At 47.7% G+C, this 25,041-nt stretch overlaps 1 protein-coding gene and 1 long non-coding RNA gene across 2 annotated transcripts; both read right to left on the bottom strand.

Annotated features, from left to right (window-relative positions):
* Positions 1-244: 244 nt before the first annotated feature.
* LOC307200388 (receptor activity-modifying protein 1-like) lies at positions 245-6,552 on the bottom strand (the record flags this gene model as incomplete). The annotated part of the gene is made up of 2 exons (XM_079948930.1): positions 245-674; positions 6,326-6,552. The coding sequence occupies 2 exons, from the start codon at positions 6,550-6,552 to the stop codon at positions 329-331; spliced, it is 573 nt and encodes a 190-aa protein (XP_079805056.1). The 3' UTR covers positions 245-328.
* Positions 6,553-7,506: 954 nt separating this feature from the next.
* Positions 7,507-23,761, bottom strand: LOC307201197. The gene is made up of 3 exons (XR_013832638.1): positions 23,649-23,761; positions 11,336-11,374; positions 7,507-7,534 (listed from the first exon to the last, which is right to left on the bottom strand). It is a non-coding gene; the product is annotated as an uncharacterized lncRNA (long non-coding RNA).
* Between the last annotated feature and the right edge of the window lie 1,280 nt (positions 23,762-25,041).

Here is a 25,041-nt window from a genome sequence, read left to right as displayed (position 1 = left end):
GATGAGATGGGATTCAGAACAGCAGGGAAGAAAGGCAGAAAGTCAAAGTTTAAAGATAGGTAGATAATTTATTACGGTCAGAGACCAGCTTATAAAACACACTTGGGGGTACAATCCCAGAAGGAAAACAAACATTTAAAACAATGTGCAACAATAAATTTGAAATTTATAAACGCGATAAGCGTATAGACACTTAAAAGTTTAAGCAAAGTTTAAAGAGAAATGCAAAACTTGAAAGCTGGAATTTAAAGATATTTAATAAAAATGTGATGTCAAAACAAAACAGCAATAAAATCCGCCTCTCCTTCACACTTCAGCCCAGTTGCTCTCAGTTGTCTTCCAGGCTAGACGTCTCACACCTCTCAGCATTTAGCAGTACCACTCCCTTTCGAACTGTTGCCCACCGTGGGGCAGTTTGCAGTGCAGTTTCGGGACCTCGTGCCTTGCGGAGAACGAGGGCGATGGAGAGGGGCACCAAAAAGACCGGCAGGGAGGTCAGGATGATGACCACTCCGGTGGGTGTCCGAAGCTCTGTGGGGTCACGGGGGAGGGAGCAGTTGGTGAAGTACTCCGCGTGGATTCTCATGAAGAAGGCGTCCAACGTGGGGCTGGCCACCGGGCAGCCCATCCCTTCAGCCAGCAACCCAGTGCAGAGGACCAACTCGCTATACATGCTGCAGAGGGACAAAATGAAAAGGTTGTGGCGGATGGAACATTATAGGCTATTTGTATGTGCAGGTCCCCAAGCCACCCCTCAAAATTATTCACAAATCACACATAATTTTAGTTTAAGGTTTCTGGCATAAAATTTTGGGCCACAACTTTATTAAAATACATAATCTGTGAGTGGTTGCTTAGGCATTGGCTATGACTATCTGTCCCCCCCACCTGGGACAGAACTGACTATCCAAACTCCCTCAGAAGCCAGTGAAAGGATAACAATATTGGGGATCAGTTGAGCTGAGCGTCAGTCCCTCACCGCTCACCCAATCTGCTCCCCAAGGCTTGCTGGCCCTGGTCCCATTTCAGGGATTGGATGAAATCATGGCAAGCCCCAGGATTCCTTTAACGGAATTCCTTTCCACCACCATTGGAGCCTATCCTGACCCCTCCTCCACCAATTTTTATAACCAATGCCTAACTGCAACCTTACAAGTTGTGATGAATTGCTAAGTAGTAGGCAAAAACCAGATGGCACCAGCCAAACAGCCAAATGGCAAAATTCCTACTCGGCCCCTGCCCCAAGGCAGACGACCCCATGACAGGCAAAGCAAGGTCAACCGGAACACAGGGCGGGCAGGCGGGCGGGCGGGTGATCCGATGCACTCAGCGAAAGAGAAAGGAAAAGGCAGAGTGCCCCAATATTTAAAACCTCTGGTCCCACCCACCCAAATTGCAACATGCAGTTTGCCCCAGCAACCCAGTCATCCAATCGTTGCTTCAGGCAATAACCATTTAACCTGCCTGGCAACAGAGGTTTGGCCTGGCAGACCCTCCCGCAACCCGTGCTCTCGTTTGGGGAGAACACGCTTTGTCATGGATGCTTCAGCTGAGATTCCTGCATTGCAGGTGGGTGAACTACGATTCTATGATTCTAGGGCATGTCACTTTAGTGGGGAAAACTTGACTTTTGCAGATTTATTCACTGAGGGGTCTTAAAAATATGTGTTTGGGTGTGAGGAATTCAAATACAGCCGAACCTTCGTTTTCGAACACCTTAGTTCTCAAATGTTTTGGCTCCCGAACGCCGCAAACCCGGAAATGACTGTTTCAGTTGGCAAACTATTTTTGGAAGCCGGACGTCCGACGGGGCTTCCGATTGGCTGCAGGAGCTTCCGGCAGCCAATCAGAAGCCACGCTTTCATTTCCGAATGTTTTGGAAGTCAAACGGACTTCCAGAATGGATTCTGTTCGACTTCCAAGGTACGACTCTATGCTCTCTTTATCTCTCTTTTTGCAAATGTCTTTCGTGAGGGGGTCTTAAAAATAAGTTTTTAGGTGTGAGGGAATCAAAACTGCTTTTATTTTTGTGATTGGACAACATCATATTGTAAACCGCCCCATGATCTTCAGATGAGATGCGGTATAGAAATTTAATAAATAATAATAAGAACATTTGTTGAAGAAGCACATGAAGTGCTTTTGGAAAGCCAAAGAGTTTTAATTTTGCTGTCTGAAAATGTCTGGCAATGCTTAATAAATAAATTAATATTACATAACAGCAAGTACTTAGCAATCGTCTTTAATGATTGCGGTGCAATTGTACACACATTTTACTCACCAACCAAAACTAAATTAGATTAATTTAACCAAAATATCCTTTGAGAGCCAGTGTGGTCATAGCTGTCAAGTGTCCCTTATTTGAAGGGACAGTCCCTTATTCCAGCGCCATGTCCCGCTGCTGTCCCTTATTGATGGATGTCCCTTAAATGTCCCTTAAATGATGTCCCTTAAATTTCAAAGGAAGCAGCTCCTCTCCCTCCCTCCTGCTGGCCAGGGAGGAGGGAGGCTCCAACTGTGTTGCTTAGCTGTGTTGTTCACCCAATAAGAAGTCTAAGAACGACTGGAGGGTGGAGCTTGCATGCCTTGTGTGTAGCTAGTTAATGCAAGCTGAGGAAGTTTTTGAATGCTGGACGCCATTTTGTTGCACGTGCTGCTGCAAACTTTGCAATGCAAAGCCAGGCCGGGGAGCCATCTTAAGTTGAGGATGCATAGGCCTTGTGGTGCATGTGATCAGATTCTATTCAGTTGAACCTCTGGTTACAAAGTTGGTTGGACAGTGTTCTCGAAGCTACCCAGCATGAGTTTGACCAGACTGCAGGAGGACAGGAAGACTGGAGTGCCTGGAACAGGTGAGGCTGCAGGTCCCTTATTTTGGCTGCTGGTCCCTTATTTTCAAATCTGTAAGTTGACAGCTATGAGTGTGGTGTAGTGGTTAAGAGTGGTAGTCTCGTAATCTGGGAAACCGGGTTCGCGTCTCTGCTCCTCCACATGCAGCTGCTGGGTGACCATGGGCTAGTCACACTTTTTTGAAGTCTCTCAGCCCCACTCACCTCACAGAGTGTTTGTTGTGGGGGAGGAAGGGAAAGGAGAATGTTAGCCGCTTTGAGACTCCTGAAGGGGAGTGAAAGCCGGGATAGCAAATCCAAACTCTTCTTCTTCTTCTTCTTCTTTGAATTCCCAAGTTTTCAGAGTTTTCAAATTCCCATTTAAGGAATTTGAAAGTTGACAAATTCAACACACCCTAATGGCACAACCAACGGATGAAGATAATAATAATAATAATAATAATAGTAGTAGTAGTAGTAGTAGTAGTAGTAGTAATTTATTTATACCCTGCGCATCTGGCTGAGTTTCCCCAGCCACTCTGGGCGGCTTCCAATCGAGTGTTAAGAACAGCACAGCATTAAATATTCAAAACTTCCCTAAACAGGGCTGCCTTCAGATGTTTTTTTAAAGATGAGATAGCTACTTATTTTCCTTCACATCTGAAGGGAGGGCATTCCACAGGACGGGCACCACTACCGAGAAGGCCCTCTGTCTGGAAGAGCCACTTCTGCCTAGAGGAGTGCCAGGATATGTCAGAAATGAGGACCATCAGTGTCATATCCAAAGGTAACTGAAAAAGAGGTGTGGGGGTACAGACAGGAGAAGTAGGGAGGTCAGAACGAGGCTTACAGGACCATGGACAGATCACTAGGATCCACAAACCTGGCTTGACAGACTCCTACCTCCAAAGAATGCTTCCAGGCTGTATATGTGATAAAGGGGAGCCATACCGGAGTGAAGGTGTCTTCTTCTATTTGTCCCCGTGTCAGTTTCAGGTTATTGGTTAGTTTTTCTAATAAGGCTGTTTCCCATACTCTTTGGTACCATTGGTCCATGCTTATTCCTGACAGGTCTCTCCAGTGTCTGGCTATGATGCTTTTGGCTGCTGAGAGTAGGTGGGTTATGAGCTCTTTATGATGTGAGTGGGCATTATTATCTTGGAAGACGTTTAGCAGGGCCAGTTCTGGGGTGACTTCTAATACTTGCTTAGTTATTTTGCATATTTCTTGTATGATTGTTGTCCAGAATAGTTGGATTTTGGGGCATTCCCACCACATGTGTAGGGCGGTTCATAAAAAAACTTTTTTTTAACAAAAATGCCTATCCAAAGGTCTTATCTTACCATACTAGGGATTATATAGCTATATCTGATATTTCATGCATATCAGTTAATATCTTGACCCTGCTCCACTGAAAACCATAGGGTGTTCAGTAGGGCGGTTCATAAAAAACATGTTTTTTAAAATGCCTGCTCCAAATGTCTTATGTTACTACACTATGGATTATATAGCTATATCTGAAATCTCATGCATATCAGTTAATATCTTGACCCTCCTCCACGAAAATAGCTGTTTACTTGGCTGTTTTCCTAGGTCGTGAAGGCTGAAATTTCAATTCAGTGGAGCAGGGTCAAGACATTAACTGATATGCATGAAATTTCAGATATAGCCATACAGTGGTACCTCGGGTTAAGTACTTAATTTGTTCTGGAGGTCCGTTCTTTTCTTTTCTTTTTAACTTTTTTTTATTCAAAATTAAAACAAAACATATTATCCAGAAACATATCATCCTTATTTTTTCCCCATTTTCCCTCCCTCCCCCCACCCTCCCACACAAAACCCCACCCCCCGGCTTCCCTCAGTTCCAGTCTTTGATTTCTCTAAGAATGCTGTTTTCTGCATGTTACACAGTTGTATAGATCCTTAAACTATTTAGCTGATTATCACCAATAAAAAAAGTTTGTGAATGTTTATTCAAAGCTAGCCAAGGAGTACAGTTCGCTCAGTTGAGTCTTCAAATACTTTGTAAAGGGTTCCCATTCATCTTTAAAGTCACATCTTTAAAGTCCATCAATTCTTCTTGCCATGATTCTTCAGTTGGGGTTTCTTCAGTCTTCCATCCTTGTGCTATTAGAACTCCCGCGGCCGTTGTCGCATACATGAAGATGTTTTTTCAGCTTTTTTGGCAGATCTTTCCCTACAATCCCTAACAAAAATGCTTCAGGTTTTTTAACAAATGTTAAATGAAACGTTTTCTTCAACGTGAAGCGTATGTAACCCGAGGTACCACTGTATAATCCCATGTGTAGTAAGATAAGACCTTTGGAGCAGACATTTTCAAAATAAAGTTTTTTATGAACCGCCCTAATGTGGAGGTATGTGCCTGTGAAGGTGCATCCTCTCTAGCATTTTGGTGAGGTTCCTGGAAAATCAAAATTACGTTGGGGGAAAAAAAGCAACCTTCCAGGCAAGGACTCCCCTCTCCAAGCTCCACATCCATGTCTGAGGAGTGAAAATCCTTAAAGGGGCAACCCTTGCATTGCGATAGCTTGCCTTTACTCCCTGCCTAGTGTACTCACTGCACCATCAACAAGAACAGGAAATATATGGCATGATGGCAACCAATTTCTCAAGGAGCTCAGACTCAGGATCAAATATCTCTTAGACCCTCCAAGTGTCCCCATTTTCCAGGGACGGTCCCGGATTTACAGAAGCCGTTCCACTTTCTGGCTTGATCCTGGAATGTCCCGCTTTCCCTTAGAACGTCCCTATTTTCACTGTATACGTGTTGGAGAGTATGGTCGTTGTTGTTCTTGTTTAGTCATTCAGTCCTGTCCGACTCTTCGTGACCCCATGGACCAGAGCACGCCAGGCACTCCTGTCTTCCACTGCCTCCCGCAGTTTGGTCAGACTCATGCTGGTAGCTTTGAGAACACTGTCCAACCATCTCGTCCTCTGTCGTCCCCTTCTCTTTGTGCCCTCTATCTTTCCCAACATCAGGGTCTTTTCCAGGGAGTCTTCTCTTCTCATGCGGTGGCCAAAGTATTGAAGCCTCAGCTTCAGGATCTGTCCTTCCAGTGAGCACTCAGGGTTGATTTCCTTCAGAATGGATAGGTTTGATCTTCTTGCAGTCCATGGGACTCTCAAGAGTCTCCCCCAGCACCAGAATTCAAAAGCATCAATTCTTTGGCAATCAGCCTTCTTTATGGTCCAGCTCTCACTTCCATACATCACTACTGGGGAAAACATACCGGGTAGCTTGAACTATACGGACCTTTGTTGGCAAGGTGATGTCTCTGCTTTTTAAGAGTGTGGTAGGAGTCCCTGTTTCCATTGGAGAAATCTTGGAAGGCATGGTCTCTGCCATAGAGGGCACAACACACCAGAATGTAACCCCCACATAAATGGGGGGGGGGGAGGCCTATATATAAAATAAATCAAGAAACCAACCCCCCCTAAGGTACCAGGAACCAGGTCTGCAGCTGAGAAATCTATACCTGCCAGTTGTTTCCCAGATACACCTGCTGCTCTCTGCTGCAGCCATGATGGAGGCATGAAACTTGGGCCAGCAGAACAGCGCTACCCAGTCATAGTAGGTATCTCCACAGTCACTGGCTTGGTCGTCCTCTTCTTCAAAAGGCCCTAGTCGAGAATGAGAGATCGGAAGGGAATTCTGACTGGGACTGTGGCAGGCAAAAATCCCCTGCCCCATCCCATCATACATCTCCATGCAGCTCAGTGTGTGCCCCCACCCCCTGCTATAATAATAATAATAATAATAATAATAATAATAATAATAATAATATTTTATTTATATCCCGCCCTCCCCAACCAAAGCCGGACTCAGAGTGGCTAACAACAGTAAAATAATACAACATTCTAAAATCATTTCATTATAAAATCAGTTCATGGCATCTTGCCAGCAATTCATTTATTAAACATCAGCTACGCAAATGCAAACTACCTGACAAACATCACTTCTAGTTTGGCTCTGGGAAGAAAGCGTATCAAACATTGCAGGCCACAGAAAGGATGCCTGATTCTACACCGTGTGCAAATGGTGTTGAATTGGGAGAGGAATCAAATCACATTCCAGCCAGCTTTTTACATTCAACCCAACAGGCAAACGGTGCATGTAACTAGGGATGTGCAAATCTGTTGAATAATAATAATAATAATAATAATAATAATAATAATAATTTATTTATACCACGCCCATCTGGCAGGGTTTCCCCAGCCACTCTGGGCAGCTTCCAACAAAATATTAAAATACAACAGTCTGTTAAACATTAAAAGCTTCCCTAAACAGGGCTGCCTTCAGATGTCTTCTAAAAGTCTGGTAGTTGTTTTTCTCTTTGACATCTGGTGGGAGGATGTTCCACAGGGCAGGTGCCACTACTGAGAAGACCCTCTGCCTGGTTCGCTATAACCCAGCCAGATGGGCGGGGTATAAATAAAATTATTATTATTATTATTATTATTATTATTATTATTATTATTATGCAGTGTGTGTCACATGTGAAAATGTCCAACAGAGGTTACAAAATAAAAAGTGAGATATTGGGTAAACAGACCATTTTGGGACGCAGATCTCATTAAAACAGAAGCCTGTGGCTAAAAGAAGAGCAAGGACGTCTGTTTCGCAACAGAGGAGATGGGAGGAAGAGATCATTGCTTACCTTCTTCATCTGCATACAGGTAGGAGACTGGAAGGAGAAGGTAGGTGTTAGTCTAGGAACAGCAGTAGGATGAATAACAGTGATAGAATCATAGAATCATAGAATCATAGAGTTGGAAGAGACCACAAGGGCCATCGAGTCCAACCCCCTGCCAAGCAGGAAACACCATCAGAGCACTCCTGACATATGGTTGTCAAGCCTCTGCTTAAAGACCTCCAAAGAAGGAGACTCCACCACACTCCTTGGCAGCAAATTCCACTGTCAAACAGCTCTTACTGTCAGGAAGTTCTTCCTAATGTTTAGGTGGAATCTTCTTTCTTGTAGTTTGGAACCATTGCTCCGTGTCCACTTCTCTGGAGCAGCAGAAAACAACCTTTCTCCCTCGGGACTCATTAGCTCAACTATTACCTTCCTCAAGAAAGATCTATTTAAAGAAGGGGAACCTGCGAAGGCTGCTTCATCTCCCCTGTACTATATACACAATTTCACCTTCCGTTTTGGCTCCAGAACTGACACAAATTTAAGAGGAAGACAGATGGAATCAGCCCAACTACTGATCCATAAAGGTAAAGGTAAAGAGACCCCTGACCATTAGGTCCAGTCACGGACGACTCTGGTTGCGGCGCTCATCCCGCTTTATTGACCGAGGGAGCCGGCGTACAGCTTCCAGGTCATGTGGCCAGCATGACTAAGCCGCTTCTGGCAAACCAAAGCAGCTCACGGAAACGCTGTTTACCTTCCCGCCGGAGCGGTACCTATTTATCTACTTGCACTTCGTGCTTTCGAACTGCTAGGTTGGGCAGGAGCAGGGACCGAGTGACGGGAGCTCACCACCTTAACAGGGATTTGAACCGCCAACCTTCTGATCGGCAAGTCCTAGGCTCTGTAGATCAGATCAAAGATATATCTTGGCAGAGCACTTTTCTCTCCAGCAGAGACCTCCCCTCACCCCAGAGGTTCCCAAGCGAGGGATGATGGAGATTATTAAATCTCTGCCGGGGGGGACAAACATCTGGAGGAGGACAAAGGCTCAGCCCAGAAACCCTGCTTAAGTTCACGAGTGCCTCTCTGAGGATGTGCATGTTGGTTTTCCCTCCTGTCACAACTACAAAGATTAGGAATGAGGAACTTTGAAGTGACCATAGAATCATAGAATCATAGAGCTGGAAGAGACCACAAGGGCCTTCGAGTCCAACCCCCTGCCAAGCAGGAAACACCATCAGAGCACTCCTGACATATGGTCACATGTCAGACTGCTGCATTCTAAATCCTATTGTTCTAGGACCAATCAGGCTGCTGCATTCTGAATCCTATTGTTCTAGGACCAATCAGACTGCTGCATTTTGGATCCTATTCAACTCAGTACATAACATTTAACATTGCAAACTAAGCCAATATATCTGGCAATATATCTGGCAATAGGGCATCATCCTGCTTTCGAAAGTAAATCTTTTATTCTTGGCTGCAGTGGTCAATGGACATGAATGAACATTCCCCAAGAAGCCAAAAGAGAAATAAAACAATTCTTTTGAAAGCCATCTATGCATCAGAACACCCAGGGACTATGAGTTCCGTAGATACATTATGTGTTGCACAATGCAATATTAACTTCTATCTGCCCTGGTGTCGTAAAAATTCACTGGTTGACCCTAAGTGTTACTGTTAAAAAAAAAGTGAAAAGGAATCCCTGCCTTATCGGCTCCTTCCACATTGTTCCGAATAATTTTTATAAACATCCATGGTTTCCTCTCAAGAACCTCCTTGTTCAAAAGCCAAAAAGCACCGAACGCCTTCCTTCCCAAGGCAGCGGCTCCCTATTCCTGATCCAAAAATATTAGGTAGTTCTGGGATCTCTTCCAGTTTGGGGAGGAGTGGGGAGGAAAGCACAAATGAAAAGTTCCCCCTTGCCGTAACCTGATGTCTCCATTAAAGAGGGAGGGAATCTGTTACTGCCTTGGGAAGAGATTACCACTTTTTTTCTGGCAGCATTCGTGTGCCTTTAGCACCGTCATCGCAGGCAGAAATTCAGCAGCTGAAATCTTTCCTCCTCAGTGTGCAGAGACACCAGAAACGCTTCACCTGCCAAACTACTGCTTGTCGTACAATTTGTTTGGCCGTACTTTCAATTTATTGGCCCACCTTTCTACAATATATTACCCAAGGCGATCAGTTTGTAATGTTTCATTATGTTTAGGGAAGCTTTTAATGTTTAATAGACTATTGTATTTTAATATTTTGTTGGAAGCTGCCCAGAGTGGCTGGGGAAACCCAGCCAGATGGGTGGGGTATAAATAATAAATTATTATTATTATTATTATTATTATTATTATTATTATGTCTTTATATATGTGGGAAGCTGCACAGAGTGACTGGGGCAACCTGTTCAGATGGCCGAAGTACAAATAATAAAATTATGATGATGATTATTAACAGCAACCATTAAAAATACATCAAAATACTTTAAAAAATATAAAAAGAGAGAAAATAGGACCAAACAGTGGTCACATTAAAACACTTTTAGATGAATTTAAAATGTGTTTTCCTGACAGTGGAAAGAGAAGGGGCTAAGTCGGTGGTTCTCAAACATTTTTTCTGGGTCACCAGACCCTCCAAGTGTCCTTATTTCCCAGGGATGTCCCCAAATTAGAGAAGCTGTCCCAGTTTCTGATTTGATCCCGGAATGTACCGCTTTTCCTTAAAGGTACCCCTGCCCGTACAGGCCAGTCTTGCCAGACTCTAGGGTTGTGCGCTCATCTCACTCTAGAGGCCAGGGGCCAGCGCTGTCCGGAGACACTTCCAGGTCACGTGGCCAGCGTGACATCGCTGCTCTGGCGAGCCAGAGCCGCACACGGAAACGCCGTTTACCTTCCCGCTGGTAAGCGGTCCCTATTTATCTACTTGCACCCGAGGGTGCTTTCGAACTGCTAGGTTGGCAGGCACTGGGACCGAACGATGGGAGCGCACCCCGCCGCGGGGATTCGAACTGCCGACCATGCGATCGGTAAGTCCTAGGCGCTGAGGTTTTGCCCACAACGCCACCCGCGTCCCTTCCGCTTTTCCTTAAGACATCCCTATTTTCATTGGAGAAATGTTGGATTCTGGGCCACACTTCCAAAATAAAAATTTGCTTGCGCCACAACAATTTTTTTATCGATAAGAAATACATTGGAAAACAAAACAACTCCTAGCAGTGCTTGATTTATAGCACAGAACACAACTACTTTGTCATATGATCGTGAGATATCCAGAAAGTACAGTGGTACCTCAGGTTAAGAACTTAATTTGTTCTGGAGGTCCGTTCTTAACCTGAAACTGTTCTTAACCTGAGGTACCACTTTAGCTAATGGGGCCTCCCACTGCTGCCACGCGATTTTTGTTCTCATCCTGAAGCAAAGTTCTTAACCCGAGGTACTATTTCTGGGTTAGCAGAGTCCGTAACCTGAAGCGTCTGTAACCTAAAGTGTCTGTAACCCGAGGAACCACTGTATAAAAGACTGTGGCTCTGTAACAACACAAATCATTCCCAGAATATAATATTGATTGTCCTTGAATGTTCCCACCACACTCGCCACCCTCTCCTGCCACACCAGTTTGGCACACCACACCCTTTGAGGACCACTGGGCTATGTGGACGTCCCTAGGGAGGGTCTTCTAAATCTAGGGTGCAGCCTCTGGGAAGGCCCTCCTGTGTCCCCATTTCTTAACGGCCCAGTATCCTCTGTATGAGAAGTGTGGAAATGGCAACGGAAAGATAAATGGGAAAGGGCAGTGCTAAGGACTGGTTTGCTTTCCTTGTTCCCAGAGAACAAATACTTGTTTCTCTCTTACTTTCATCTTCAAAGTCATCATAGGACAGTGCTGTGCATCCTGAAGGAGGAAAAAGAGAAAGGTCAGAGAAGGAGAATTGCAGGAGTCCCTTCTGTCTCAGCCCCACCCTAAAGCCAAACCATCTAAGTGCCCCCATTTTCCAGGGACAGTCCCAGATTTACAGAAGCTGTCCTGGTTTCTGATTTGATCCCAGAATGTTCCATTTTTCCTTAAAGGTAAAGGTAAAGGACCCCTGACAGTTAAGTCTAGTCGTGAACGACTCTGGGGTTGCAGCACTCATTTCCCTTTACTGGCCGAGGGAGCCGGCATTTGTCCGCAGACAGTTTTTCCCGGTCATGTGGCCAGCATGTCTGAGGCGCTTCTGGCGAAACCAGAGCAGCGCATGGAAACACCGTTTACCTTCCCGCCAGAGTGGTACCTATTTATCTACTTGCACTTTGACGTGCTTTCGAACTGCTAGGTTGGCAGGAGCAGGGACCGAGCAACGGGAGCTCACCCCATTGTGGGGATTCGAACTGCCAACCTTCTGATCGGCAAGCCCTAGGCTCTGTGGTTTAACCCACAGCGCCACCCGCGTCCCTCCCTCTCAGTTACTCATGACTTAACTTCCAAAAACATTTCACCGGCGAAATGTTGGAGGATATGTAAACCTCTCATTGTCAAGGCCACTGCTGTACCTCACGGTGCAACAGATGGAAGAGGTGAAGGAGGAAGTAGGAAAAGAGAAATCTAGCTGGGGCTTCCCTGGACTACCCTTGTCAGTTCAGAATAACTGCTTTGGCTGCTCCTTTTTTGCATATTGTATGTTTGTGCAGCTGCTGGAAATGGAGAGGGGCTCATAGAATAATAGAATCATAGAATCATAGAGTTGGAAGAGACCACAAGGGCCATCGAGTCCAACCCCCTGCCAAGCAGGAAACACCATCAGAGCACTCCTGACATATGGTTGTCAAGCCTCTGCTTAAAGACCTCCAAAAAAGGAGACTCCACCACACTCCTTGGCAGCAAATTCCACTGTCAAACAGCTCTTACTGTCAGGAAGTTCTTCCTAATGTTTAGGTGGAATCTTCTTTCTTGTAGTTTGGAACCATTGCTCCGCGTCCGCTTCTCTGGAGCAGCAGAAAACAACCTTTCTCCCTCCTCTATGTGACATCCTTTTATATATTTGAACATGGCTATCATATCACCCCTTAAGCTCCTCTTCTCCAGGCTAAACATGCCCAGCTCCCTTAGCCGTTCCTCATAAGGCATCGTTTCCAGGCCTTTGACCATTTTGGTTGCCCTCCTCTGTTTTTATTATTATTATTATTATTATTATTATTATTATTTTAGATAATTTTTTTATTAAGGTTTTAAAGATTACAGAAAGAAAAAAGAAAATAATATCAAGGAAAAAAACGAAAAAACCCCAATACATATATAAAAAAATACATAATCAAAAACCATAAAACAGAAGAGAAAAATAAATAATAAAAAAACAAGTCAAACCTGTACATCACTTGCTTACATTCACTTATTTCCTTGACCTCCTCACACCTCCCATTTTTGTATTCTAATTCAATTTGTTATTTCAGCAAATCCTTCCAACCTTATTTTTATCTTAATAATTTGTCTTCATATACTATAATTTTACACTCTCTCTTTTGGTTGCCCTCCTCTGGACACGTTCCAGTTTGTCAGTGACCTTCCCTTGTTTCTCTTCGTTGAGCTGCTTTGAAGCCAGTTCTGAGCGCAGCAGGCAGCTCCCTTGCCCTTCTCTCTGCTCCTCAAGTGACCCCAGGTCCACAACCAAGTCCCTCAGCTTCACCTGAAAGGAGTCACCTCCAGGTTTGCACCAACACAGCGTTATGATGCTAAAGCTGCCTGCTGCCCAGGAGGACTCCCCTGAGTGAGTGCCTGAGGGTCCTGCTCCCTCCTGCCACTTACCACCTGGCCCAGGGCGGGGCCTGCCAGGCCTCACTAGGACAGTGTTACTGCAGGAGGGGCACAGAGTGTTTTTAAAATGTTTTTAAAAATTTTCCTTTGGATTTTTTGTATGTGGGGGGTGGGGGTGGGATGGATGTTTGGTTGGGCTTGGGGAATTATTTTTTTATTTTGATGTTTTTGTAATTTTTACATTTTTGTTGTATTGTTTTATTGGTTTTGTTTGTTTGCTTACGGTGTTATTTTGTTCTTAGGGGGAGGGGTCAGGGCTGCCGGGGAGTGGGCCCCAGCCCACAAAATGGCTGGGGCATGTTCCACAGGGGGAGATGCACTGGGACAACCGATCTCAGTGATCACGGGTAGGAGGAGGAGTTACGCTAAGACTAGACCATGTCATTACAGAGGGGGCAGGTTTAGTCGTTGTCTGAGGACTATCCCTGCCTCCGGGTCTGGTCCTGACCGGATGGATACTAGAATCAGCAAGGGATACCCACATGACCTGAAGGTGCTGCTATGCAATGCCAGGTCAATGATTCATAAGACCACTGCCATCCATGACTTGATCATGGATGGAGGACTTGACCTGGCATGTGTAACAGAGACTTGGTTGGATGAAGCAGATGGGCCTGTCCTTGCCGCTGCTTGTCCACCAGGTTTCTCTTACGCACAGTGTCAGGGAACTGCCATCGGAAGGACAGGTGGTGAGAAGGCTTCAGGAGAATAGGAGAGACAATTCTTCAGCAGAAGAGGGAACCAGTAGGGGGAGTGCGGGAGCTCCAAAGGAAAGGGAGTCGGAGGGGAGGCTCTGGGATACTTCCAGTGAGAACAGTGAGGAGGTATCAGAACAGCCTTTAAGGACCCCCACCCCCCGCCGGAAACTGTCACGCAGGGAATCCAGGAGGCGCATGTCCGTGAAACAGCTTTTATGTTGGAAACGTTTCCGCAAACGCCCACTGTCAGATACTACCAGCGACTGACGGAGCCATGCTGAAGGGCTCCGCTCAAGGCAGGGTTTCACTACACTGAGTGAGCTCTGAGGGATCCAGCTTCAACGCACAAGCAGCTCATTATCCCACCACAGCAATCTGACAGTCCCTGAAAGCAGCTTGTGCAAAGAGAGGCATCATGAGCAACCCAGCCGGAGCCGGAGATGGGGGAGCAGCTGCAGCCGGTCCTAGCCTGGAAGAAAGGTACAGGATGTTGGAGGTACAGTTAGCTCTGCAAACGGCGAGGCTGGAGGAGAGGAGGGCTCATGATGCAGAAAAGGGGAAAGCCGCCCAGCTCTCGAGGAAAGTGCCAGGACTGGTGCAGAAGTTTGGGGGTGATCCCAGGAATTATCAAGCCTTCAGGACAGAGATGCAATATGCCCTCAACCTGCAGTTTGATGATTTTCCTGATGAGGATTCGAGGGTTGCTTATGTGATTGGGCATCTCGAAGGCGGGGCCAAAGATTGGGTGAGGCCACTAATGGCAGCCAATAATGAAGCCCTAAGGGACACAAGGAAGTTTTTTCGCGCCATGGATCTGATGTTTTCCAGCGAGATTGAGCAGGGAGTGGCGCGCAGGCAGTTAATGGCGTGTAAACAAGGGAACCGATCTGTCCGTGAGTACTGGACTGAGTTCACCATGTTGATCCATAAATTAGGATGGGATTTGTCAGCGGAACCGATACAAATGCTGTTCGAAGAAGGACTATCTTCGGCAGTGAAAGACGAACTTTCCCGGGGGCCCAGGGCGGAGTCTATGGACCATCTGACTAAATCAGCGCTGGCCATAGGATCACGCCAGGAGGCCAGAGCCTTGGAGAAGCGGGAAGGGAAAGGGGAGCGTTGGAGGGATTTCCGCATTCCAGAGATGCCAGAGCAGCCTTCTCTGCCAGCAGAGCCGATGGAAATCGGGACAGCGCGCGCGCGCGCAATTTCAAACCCCAGTGAAGGGCGGAAGAAGGAGGGAAAAGGCGCCAAGAAATGTTTTCTCTGCCAACAGCCAGGTCATTTTGCCAGAGTTTGTCCGCAAAGAAAGGAATGGCAAGGAATGGCGGGAGCTGTTGGGGAGGAGGGAGAAGGAGCTAAGGAGCAAGTAAAAGCCAACGCCTGGCTGCCACCGACGGGGCACAGCAGCCAGGCCAAGGAACAGTAAATGTGCCCACGCCAGAACCCCCAAGACCAGCTCTTGTAATAGAGGTATTGCTGGAGCTGGCAAACGGACACCCACTAAAAGTGAAGGCGCTATTAGACTCAGGCAGCTCCTGCAACTTTATGAGTAAGGAGTTTGCAGCCGCCCATCAGATACAGACCATTCCTTTAAAAAATCCCCTGCAGGTGACCACGATTGATGGGAGGGCGCTGTTGGGGGGAGAAGTAGACCAGCAGACTGTCCCCATGACAATGAGGGTGGCAAGACACACGGAACGGATAGCGTTTAATATAGCCACGTTGGGAGGAGCGCCCATCATTTTGGGGATGAGCTGGCTAGCGCTGCATGATCCGCTTGTGGGATGGCATCAGAGAGTGGTTTCCTTTGGGTCAGCACATTGTATGGGACACTGCACAGAAAAAGGGGGCCAAGTAGGCACTCAGGCCACCTTAGCAAAGATAGAAGCAATGGATCAAGGTAGGGTACCACGACAATATGCAGATTTTGCCGACGTCTTCAGCGAAAGGGAAGCAGATAAACTACCCCCGCACAGACCCTTTGACTGCCAAATCAACTTACTTCCAGGAGCGCAATTGCCAGTGGGCAAGGTGTATGCAATGTCTGACAGAGAGATGCAGGAGCTAAGGGAGTTTATTGACAAAAACCTCAAGCGTGGGTTCATCAGGGAGTCACGGGCGGTGGGGGGTAGCCCAGTGTTCTTTGTAGACAAAAAAAACTCGGACAAACCGAGATTAATTGTGGATTTCAGGGCCCTAAACGCAGTGTCCGAACCCGTGACCTTCCCTATGCCCAGAATCGATGACATTCTGACCCGGGTGAGAAAAGGGAAGATTTTTACCAAGCTGGACCTGAGGGGGGCGTATAACCTGATACGTATGAGAAAGGGAGATGAGTGGAAAACCACTATGTTCACCCCCTTGGGGGCATTTGAGTACTGCGTTATGCCTTTCGGCCTCCAGGCGGGTTCAGCAGTATTTCAATCATTCATGAATCACGTACTAGGACCATTGCTGTACAAGAACTGCGCTGCGTTCTTGGACGATGTACTGGTGTACTCAGAGGATGAAGAGCAGCATGTGCGAGATGTACGAGAAGTACTGAGCAAACTGCAAGAAAACCAGCTGTGGGTGAAACTGGAGAAGTGTCAGTTTCACACCAGGGAGGTGGAATTCCTTGGGTACCGGTTGTCGGACAAGGGGCTGGCCATGGATCCTAGCAAGGTGCAAGCGGTGCTGGAATGGAGGCCACCGAAAACTAAGAAAGATGTGCAGAGGTTTTTGGGGTTCGGAAACTTCTATCGGAAGTTCATCAAGAACTTCGCCCATTTAACAGCCCCCATCACGGATTGTCTCAGCAGTAAGAAGAAATTTGTCTGGACGGAAGAAGCGCAGCGAGCTTTCGAAAGTTTAAAGAGGGCGTTTGCTTCGGAAGAACAACTCTTACACGTGGATCTGCAGCAGCCGATGAGGGTGGAAACCGACGCGTCTGACAGAGCGGTGGGCGCCGTGCTCCTGCAGCCAGGAGCGAATACGTCGGAATGGAGGCCGTGTGCCTTCTTCTCGAGGAAATTGAACAAGTCTGAGAGGAATTATACAGTGTACGACAGAGAATTACTCGCTGTCCACGAAGCGTTCAAGAGATGGAGACACCTGTTGATTGGGGCGCAACACAAGGTTCAAGTGCGGACAGACCACAAAAATCTAGAATACTGGAGAACAGCCCGAGTATTGAACCAGAGACAAGTAAGATGGGCGCAAGAGTTCTCCAAGTTCAATTTTGAAATTCGCTACGTGCCAGGGGCTGAGAATGTCAGGGCGGACGCTCTCTCCAGAAAACCTGAGTACTTGGAGGGGGAAGGAGGGGCGGAAGAAAGACATATCATCTCAGAGGACCACTGGGTTTGTGGGGCGGCATTGGTGGGGCAAAGAGAACTGGTAGAGGGTATTGAAAACGATGAATATGCCCAAGAGAAACTTAGGGAACTCAGGGAGACAGGTGAGAACGCAGGGGGGTTTGAGGAAAAGAACGGAAAACTATATTACAAAGGGGCGCTCTACATACCAGGTGGGGAACTAAGAGGGCGGGTGCTTAAACAGTTGCATGACAGCCCCACGGCGGGGCACTTCGGGCAGCACAAGACCATGTGGTTGGTTACCAGGGAGTTTTGGTGGCCCGAGGTGCGGGAAGACGTGCGGGAGTATGTCAGGGGATGCGACAGGTGCCAAAGAGCAAAGGGAGAGAGGTTGGCGCCAGCAGGGTTATTAGAACCCTTACCCACCCCAGAAAGGCCATGGGAGATGGTATCCATAGACTTCATGACCGATCTACCGAGATCCAAAGGGAAAACCGCGGTCATGGTGGTGGTAGATCTACTAACTAAGATGTGCCACTTTATAGCTTGTTCACATGCAGTGACAGCGGAAGAAACCGCAAGGTTGTTTGTGGAGCACATTTTTAGGTTGCATGGCGCCCCCTTGAGGGTTTTGAGCGACAGAGGAAAACAATTTACTTCTAGGTTCTGGAGGAAACTAATGAGCATGTTGCATGTGGAGGTAAGTTTTTCCACCGCCAGGCACCCAGAAACAAATGGGCAAGCAGAAAGGGCAAACGGGGTTTTGCAACAATATCTGAGGTGTTATGTAAAGGACAGAGAAACTGATTGGGTAGACTGGTTACCTCTGGCAGAATTTGCCTACAACAACGCGGAGAACGTGTCCACAGGGATGAGTCCCTTTCTAGCCAATTATGGGTGTCATCCTCGGGCGTTTCCAGGAGAGGGCGGGGGAAGGTGGAGTGTACCTGCAGCGGAAAATTTTGTTGAAGAGATGGAAGCGATCCACCGTCAGCTCCAACTCAACTTAGAGAAAGCCAAAGAAGAATATAAGAAGCAAGCAGACAGAAATAGGAGGGAAGGCGAAACCATAAGGGTGGGTAACCGGGTGTGGCTATCCACCCAAGGACTGCCGTTCAAGGGAGGGTGTAAGAAATTGAGACCCAAACGGTTGGGACCCTTTGAGGTCATACAGCAGGTCAACCCAGTAGCATTCAAACTCCGATTGCCCAGTCACATGAAATTGCACCCAGTATTTCACAGGTCATTACTGTCGCCATACAGAGAGGGATGTGAGTGGGGGGAACATGAGAGGGAGGTCACCCGGACACCCGTCATAGAAGAGAGAGAACGCAACATGGATGTGGCAGGGATCATTGATTCCAGGTGGAAGGGGAATCAGGTGGAATACTTGGTAGAATGGGAGGGGGAGGAAGAGTCAGAAAACACATGGGTACCGGCAGAGGAAGTCAAAGACGAGATTTTAATAGAAACGTTTCATCGGCGTTTCCCAAGGAAACCACAACCAGTGGCAAGGTTTAGGAGGGAACACTTCGGGACTACAGATGAGGAAGGGGAGTTTGAAGGGTTCCCAGAGTCGGGAGTGGAGGTGGAAACAGATTCCGACGAAGGAGAGGAAGAGGGGGAAAGAGGCGGAAGGCCGTGGTTAGAAGTGTTTGAATCCTCGGAGGATGAGGGGAGTTCCTTCCAGGGATTTCCGTCCTCGCCGCCAGTAAGAGAAGAGGCGGGAGGGGGTGAAGGGGGCCCTGGGGGGGAGGTGGATGTCAGGGAACTGCCATCGGAAGGACAGGTGGTGAGAAGGCTTCAGGAGAATAGGAGAGACAATTCTTCAGCAGAAGAGGGAACCAGTAGGGGGAGTGCGGGAGCTCCAAAGGAAAGGGAGTCGGAGGGGAGGCTCTGGGATACTTCCAGTGAGAACAGTGAGGAGGTATCAGAACAGCCTTTAAGGACCCCCACCCCCCGCCGGAAACTGTCACGCAGGGAATCCAGGAGGCGCATGTCCGTGAAACAGCTTTTATGTTGGAAACGTTTCCGCAAACGCCCACTGTCAGATACTACCAGCGACTGACGGAGCCATGCTGAAGGGCTCCGCTCAAGGCAGGGTTTCACTACACTGAGTGAGCTCTGAGGGATCCAGCTTCAACGCACAAGCAGCTCATTATCCCACCACACACAGCAACCCAGGTCATGTGGGTGGGGAGGGGGGTTGCAGTGATTTTTAGAAAGTCATTAGTTTGCACCAGGCGTCCTATTGGGAAGACCCAATTTTCCGAGTGCATGTTCTGGAAGTTGGGCAATAGGGGCAGTACAGGATTCCTTTTGGTGTACCGACCTCCCCGCTGCACCAAGGATTCCCTGCCCAAGCTGCTTCAGGTCGTGGCAGATGTTCTCCTGGAGACACCCAGCTTGGTTGTCCTAGGGGATTTTAACATCCATGCCGACACGACCTTACAAGGGGCGGCTCGGGACTTCGTGGAAAGCATGGCCTCCATGGGGCTGTCCCTGAATAAGTCTGGCCCAACCCATAGCCGCGGACATGCCTTGGACCTGGTGTTTACCTCTATGGATGTTGGTGATCTGACACTAACTAAAAGCGAAACGAAAGAAGTGCCATGGTCAGATCACTTCCTGGTGCAACTGGACTTCTCTGCGACCCACCCCCTCTGCAGGGAGGTGGGACCAATTCGGATGGTCCGCCCCCGCCACTTAATGGATCCAAATGGTTTCCAGAGAGTGGTAGGGGATGCTTTATCCCATGTTGATGGCCTTTCAGCTGATTCCCTGGTGGCCCGCTGGAATGTGGAGTTAACCAGGGCTATTGACTGTTTGGCTCCGAAGCGCCCTCTCCGATTGCATGGAGCCCGGACAGCTCCGTGGTTTTCCACGGATCTGAGGGCAATGAAACAATCGTTGAGACGGCTAGAGCGCCGGTGGCGGATAACTCATTCCGAATCTGACCGGACACAGGTTAGAGCTCAACGTCGAGCCTACCAAGTGGCGATAGCGACGGCGAAGAAGAATTTCTTCACCGCCTCTATTGCATCTGCAGAAAACAGCAGCAGGAGACTTTTTCAGGTGGTTCACAATTTAGTGGAACCACCTGCAACATCGGGGCCCAGTACGGGCCACATGTTCTCCTGCAATGATTTTGCAAAGTTTTTTGCAGATAAAATCGCTCAGATTCGGGAAGAAGTAGACTCCACCGTGGGAGCAGGACCGGGGCGGGAGAGTGCTAGAGTTCTGTCTAGTCAAGTTGAGTGGGATCAATTCCAATCTGTTACCTCCGAGGATGTGGACAGGCTGCTTGGACGAGTGAAACCAACCACCTGTCTCCTGGATCCTTGCCCATCCTGGCTTATAAAAGCTAGCCGGGAAGGACTGGGCGATGGGCTTCGTGGGGTGGTGAATGCTTCCCTCCGTGAGGGAGCCTTCCCAGACCTGCTGAAAGAGGCGGTTATTAAACCGCTTCTTAAAAAACCATCTTTAGATGTGGCCACGATGGCCAACTACCGCCCAGTCTCAAATCTTCCATTCTTGGGCAAGGTGATTGAGCGAGCGGTTGCCGAACAACTCCAGGCACGCCTGGAAGAAGCGGACCATTTGGATCCCTTCCGGTCGGGATTCAGGCCTCATCATGGGACTGAAACTGCCTTGGTCGCACTAGTTGATGATCTCCGGCGGGCTAGGGACAAAGGTGAGAGCTGTTTCCTAGTTCTGCTGGATCTCTCAGCGGCGTTTGATACCATCGACCATAACATCCTTCTGGACCGTCTTGAGGGGCTGGGAGCTGGGGGCACTGTCATCCAGTGGTTCCGCTCCTTCCTCCTGGGCCGTGTTCAGAAAGTGGTGGTGGGGGATGAGTGTTCAGACCCCTGGGCTCTCACTTGTGGGGTGCCTCAGGGTTCTGTCCTCTCCCCCATGCTTTTCAACATCTACATGCAGCCGCTGGGAGAGATCATCAGGAGGTTTGGGTTGGGTGTTCATCAATATGCGGATGATACCCAGCTCTACCTCTCTTTTAAATCAGAACCAGTGAAGGCGGTGAAGGTCCTGTGTGAGTGTCTGGAGGCGGTTGGAGGATGGATGGCGGCTAACAGATTGAGGTTGAATCCTGACAAGACAGAAGTACTGTTTTTGGGGGACAGGAGGCGGGCAGGTGTGGAGGATTCCCTGGTCCTGAATGGGGTAACTGTGCCCCTGAAGGACCAGGTGCGCAGCCTGGGAGTCATTTTGGACTCACAGCTGTCCATGGAAGCACAGGTCAAATCTGTGTCCAGGGCAGCTGTTTACCAGCTCCATCTGGTACGTAGGCTGAGACCCTATCTGCCTGCGGACTGTCTCGCCAGAGTGGTGCATGCTCTGGTTATCTCCCGCTTGGACTACTGCAATGCGCTCTACGTGGGGCTAACTTTGAAGGTGACTCGGAAACTACAACTAATCCAGAATGCGGCAGCTAGACTGGTGACTGGGAGCGGCCGCCGAGACCATATAACACCGGTCTTGAAAGACCTACATTGGCTCCCAGTATGTTTCCGAGCACAATTCAAAGTGTTGGTGCTGACCTTTAAAGCCCTAAACGGCCTCGGTCCAGTATACCTGAAGGAGCGTCTCCACCCCCATCATTCTGCCCGGATGCTGAGGTCCAGTGCCGAGGGCCTTCTGGCGGTTCCCTCATTGCGAGAAGCAAAGCTACAGGGAACCAGGCAGAGGGCCTTCTCGGTAGTGGCGCCCGCCCTGTGGAACGCCCTTCCAGCAGATGTCAAAGTGATAAACAACTACCTGACATTCAGAAGACATCTTAAGGCAGCCCTGTTCAGGGAAGTTTTTAACGTGTGATATTTTACTGTATTTTTGGTTTTTATATAAGCCGCCCAGAGTGGCTGGGGAGGCCCAGCCAGATGGGCGGGGTATAAATAATAAATTATTATTATTATTATTATTATTATTATTATTATTATTATTAAGACAGGATGACTTTGTTGCTTTATTCGGACAATGCAACTGAGCCCAAGAATGGGAAATCAAAAGCAACTTTGCTGCTGCCAACTAAAATAATCCAAGCTAAACAGCAGCAGATGTCCAACCACCCCCCAAAGTTAAATACAATAGCTTTATAAACCATGAGGTAGAGCTTCTATGGAGAAGCTGGCCTCAGGAGAGAGAGAGGGGCTCACCAAGAAAGGCAAATTTGTTGTAATTTGTTCCAAATGTTTGTTAAACTGGAATCAAAACAAGTCATTTTGTGGGTTTCCAAATCACACAATTTCCACTCTGTTTTTTATTTTATTTTAATGTACGTTCTTCCAAGAGAAGGAGAACAGCAAATGTCAAAGCCCTCATTCATCGTAATTATTGCAGAGTCCTAGCCAGAAATTTGGTCAGGTTGTGGAAATCAATATGCAGTATACAGGACCCCCTCCAAAACTGGAAACTATGGCTTAGCCCCACTGAATTGAATAGGATTTACTTCTGAGTAGGCCTGCTTAGGCTTGCACTGTAGCTAAAACTCGTAGAGTTTCCAAGCAAATCAGAACAAATACTCAATAAAAGACTGGATGCAATTCTAACTTCCATGGGAGTTTTGTGCAGGATCAGTGCTCAATTACATATAGAATCATAGAATCATAGAGTTGGAAGAGACCACAAGGGCCATCGAGTCCAACCCCCTGCCAAGCAGGAAACACCATCAGAGCACTCCTGACATATGGTTGTCAAGCCTCTGCTTAAAGACCTCCAAAGAAGGAGACTCCACCACACTCCTTGGCAGCAAATTCCACTGTCGAACAGCTCTTACTGTCAGGAAGTTCTTCCTAATGTTTAGGTGGAATCTTCTTTCTTGTAGTTTGGAACCATTGCTCCATGTCCGCTTCTCTGGAGCAGCAGAAAACAACCTTTCTCCCTCCTCTATGTGACATCCTTTTATATATTTGAACATGGCTATCATATCACCCCTTAACCTCCTCTTCTCCAGGCTAAACATGCCCAGCTCCCTTAGCCGTTCCTCATAAGGCATCGTTTCCAGGCCTTTGCCCATTTTGGTTGCCCTCCTCTGGACACGTTCCAGTTTGTCAGTGTCCTTCTTGAACTGTGGTGCCCAGAACTGGACACAGTACTCCAGGTGAGGTCTGACCAGAGCAGAATACAGTGGCACTATTACTTCCCTTGATCTAGATGCTGTACTCCTATTGATGCAGCCCAGAATATACAGGTTGGTCTTTTCCCCATACAATTCAGGCAAATCTTAGGGTTGGTTTTTCCCCTCAATAGCATTATACTCACATTAGCCCAATCTACTGCCAGTATCATGGTATTTTTCATGCCATGTAGCACTGAAAGACAACTATATATTTTTTCTAATGGGACGGAAAAGAGGACACTTACCTCTGCAAAAAATCAAAAGCAGGATGGAATACTGGAGACAACGCCAGAGAGGTTGGGGCATTCTCATCACCATCTTGGGGAGAAACTCAGCCCTTCTCCTCTCTTATCAAATGGCTGTCTGAGACCCCTATGGCCCACATCGACTTGGGAGTTTGGCTGTGAAACCCTCCCATGTGAGCCTCTTGCAAACTGGACCAGTTGTTGAAAGAGTCATTCATCATAGATAACTATCAAGCAAGGGGCATGAATATCCTGAGGTTTGATGAACAGGAGATGATAGTTCCATGGGTGAGCTGGCTTTGGAGAATCCTAAACATGCTCCAAGATAATCTCATTGTTCACAGATTCCAGGGAGACCCTTGCTTCTTAATGCTGCTGTTTTGAGAAAATGCACAGGTAGGCAGCACACTTGTTTTCTGAACAATGGAAAATTACCCGTACATGCAGGGACCAAATCCCAACACAAGGTAAGGCATACTTAAGCATACAGTGGTACCTCGGGTTAAGTACTTAATTCGTTCCGGAGGTCCGTTCTTAACCTGAAACTGTTCTTAACCTGAAGCACCACTTTAGCTAATGGGGCCTCCCGCTGCCGCCGCGCCGCCGAAGCCCGATTTCTGTTCACATCCTGAAGTAAAGTTCTTAACCTGAAGCACTATTTCTGGGTTAGTGGAGTCTGTAACCTGAAGCATATGTAACCTGAAGTGTATGTAACCTGAGGTAGCACTGTACTGAGCCCTTAAGCACACATAACTCCTTATTGCATTGTGAGTTTCATTTCACTGCCTTTTATTGTGGGGTGTAATCCACTGGAGAAGTCAAGTACAGTGGTGCCCCGCAAGACGAATGCCTCGCAAGACGGAAAACCCGCTAGACGAAAGGGTTTTCCGTTTTGGAGGTGCTTCGCAAAACGAATTTCCTATGGGCTTGCTTCGCAAGACAAAAATGTCTTGCGAGTTCCTGCGGAACCCCCCCCCCTTTTTCTAAGCCGCTAAGCCGCTTATCCGCTAAGCCGCTAAAAGCCGCTAAAAGCCGCTAAAAGCCGCTAATAGCGCTAATCCGCTAAGCCGTCAATGGGCTTGCTTTGCAAGACGAAAAAACCGCTAGACGAAGAGAATCACGGAACGGATTCTTTTCGTCTTGCGAGGCACCACTGTACAACATTACCTGTTTTGCTAGAGTGGGCATGCAGGGGATGTTGGTCCAGCCAGTCGAACTTCCTGTTACACCTGGTCTGGAACATCCTTCCTTTGCATGTGACCAGTAGGAGGGCGTGACCTTTCCAGACCTGGTCAAAGGCCAAATCACGTAGCCACCTCCCTCCTTTTTCACCCTGCCTGCTTCCTGCTTCATCGGGACTGCACTGCTGTCTCTCAGCCAGAAGTCCCTGGGT

This window comes from Podarcis cretensis (genome assembly GCF_951804945.1).
Source record: "Podarcis cretensis genome assembly, chromosome: 13".
Taxonomy (NCBI): domain Eukaryota; kingdom Metazoa; phylum Chordata; class Lepidosauria; order Squamata; family Lacertidae; genus Podarcis; species Podarcis cretensis.
Note: the sequence above shows the minus strand (reverse complement) of the source record. Positions and strands in the feature narration are given on the sequence as shown.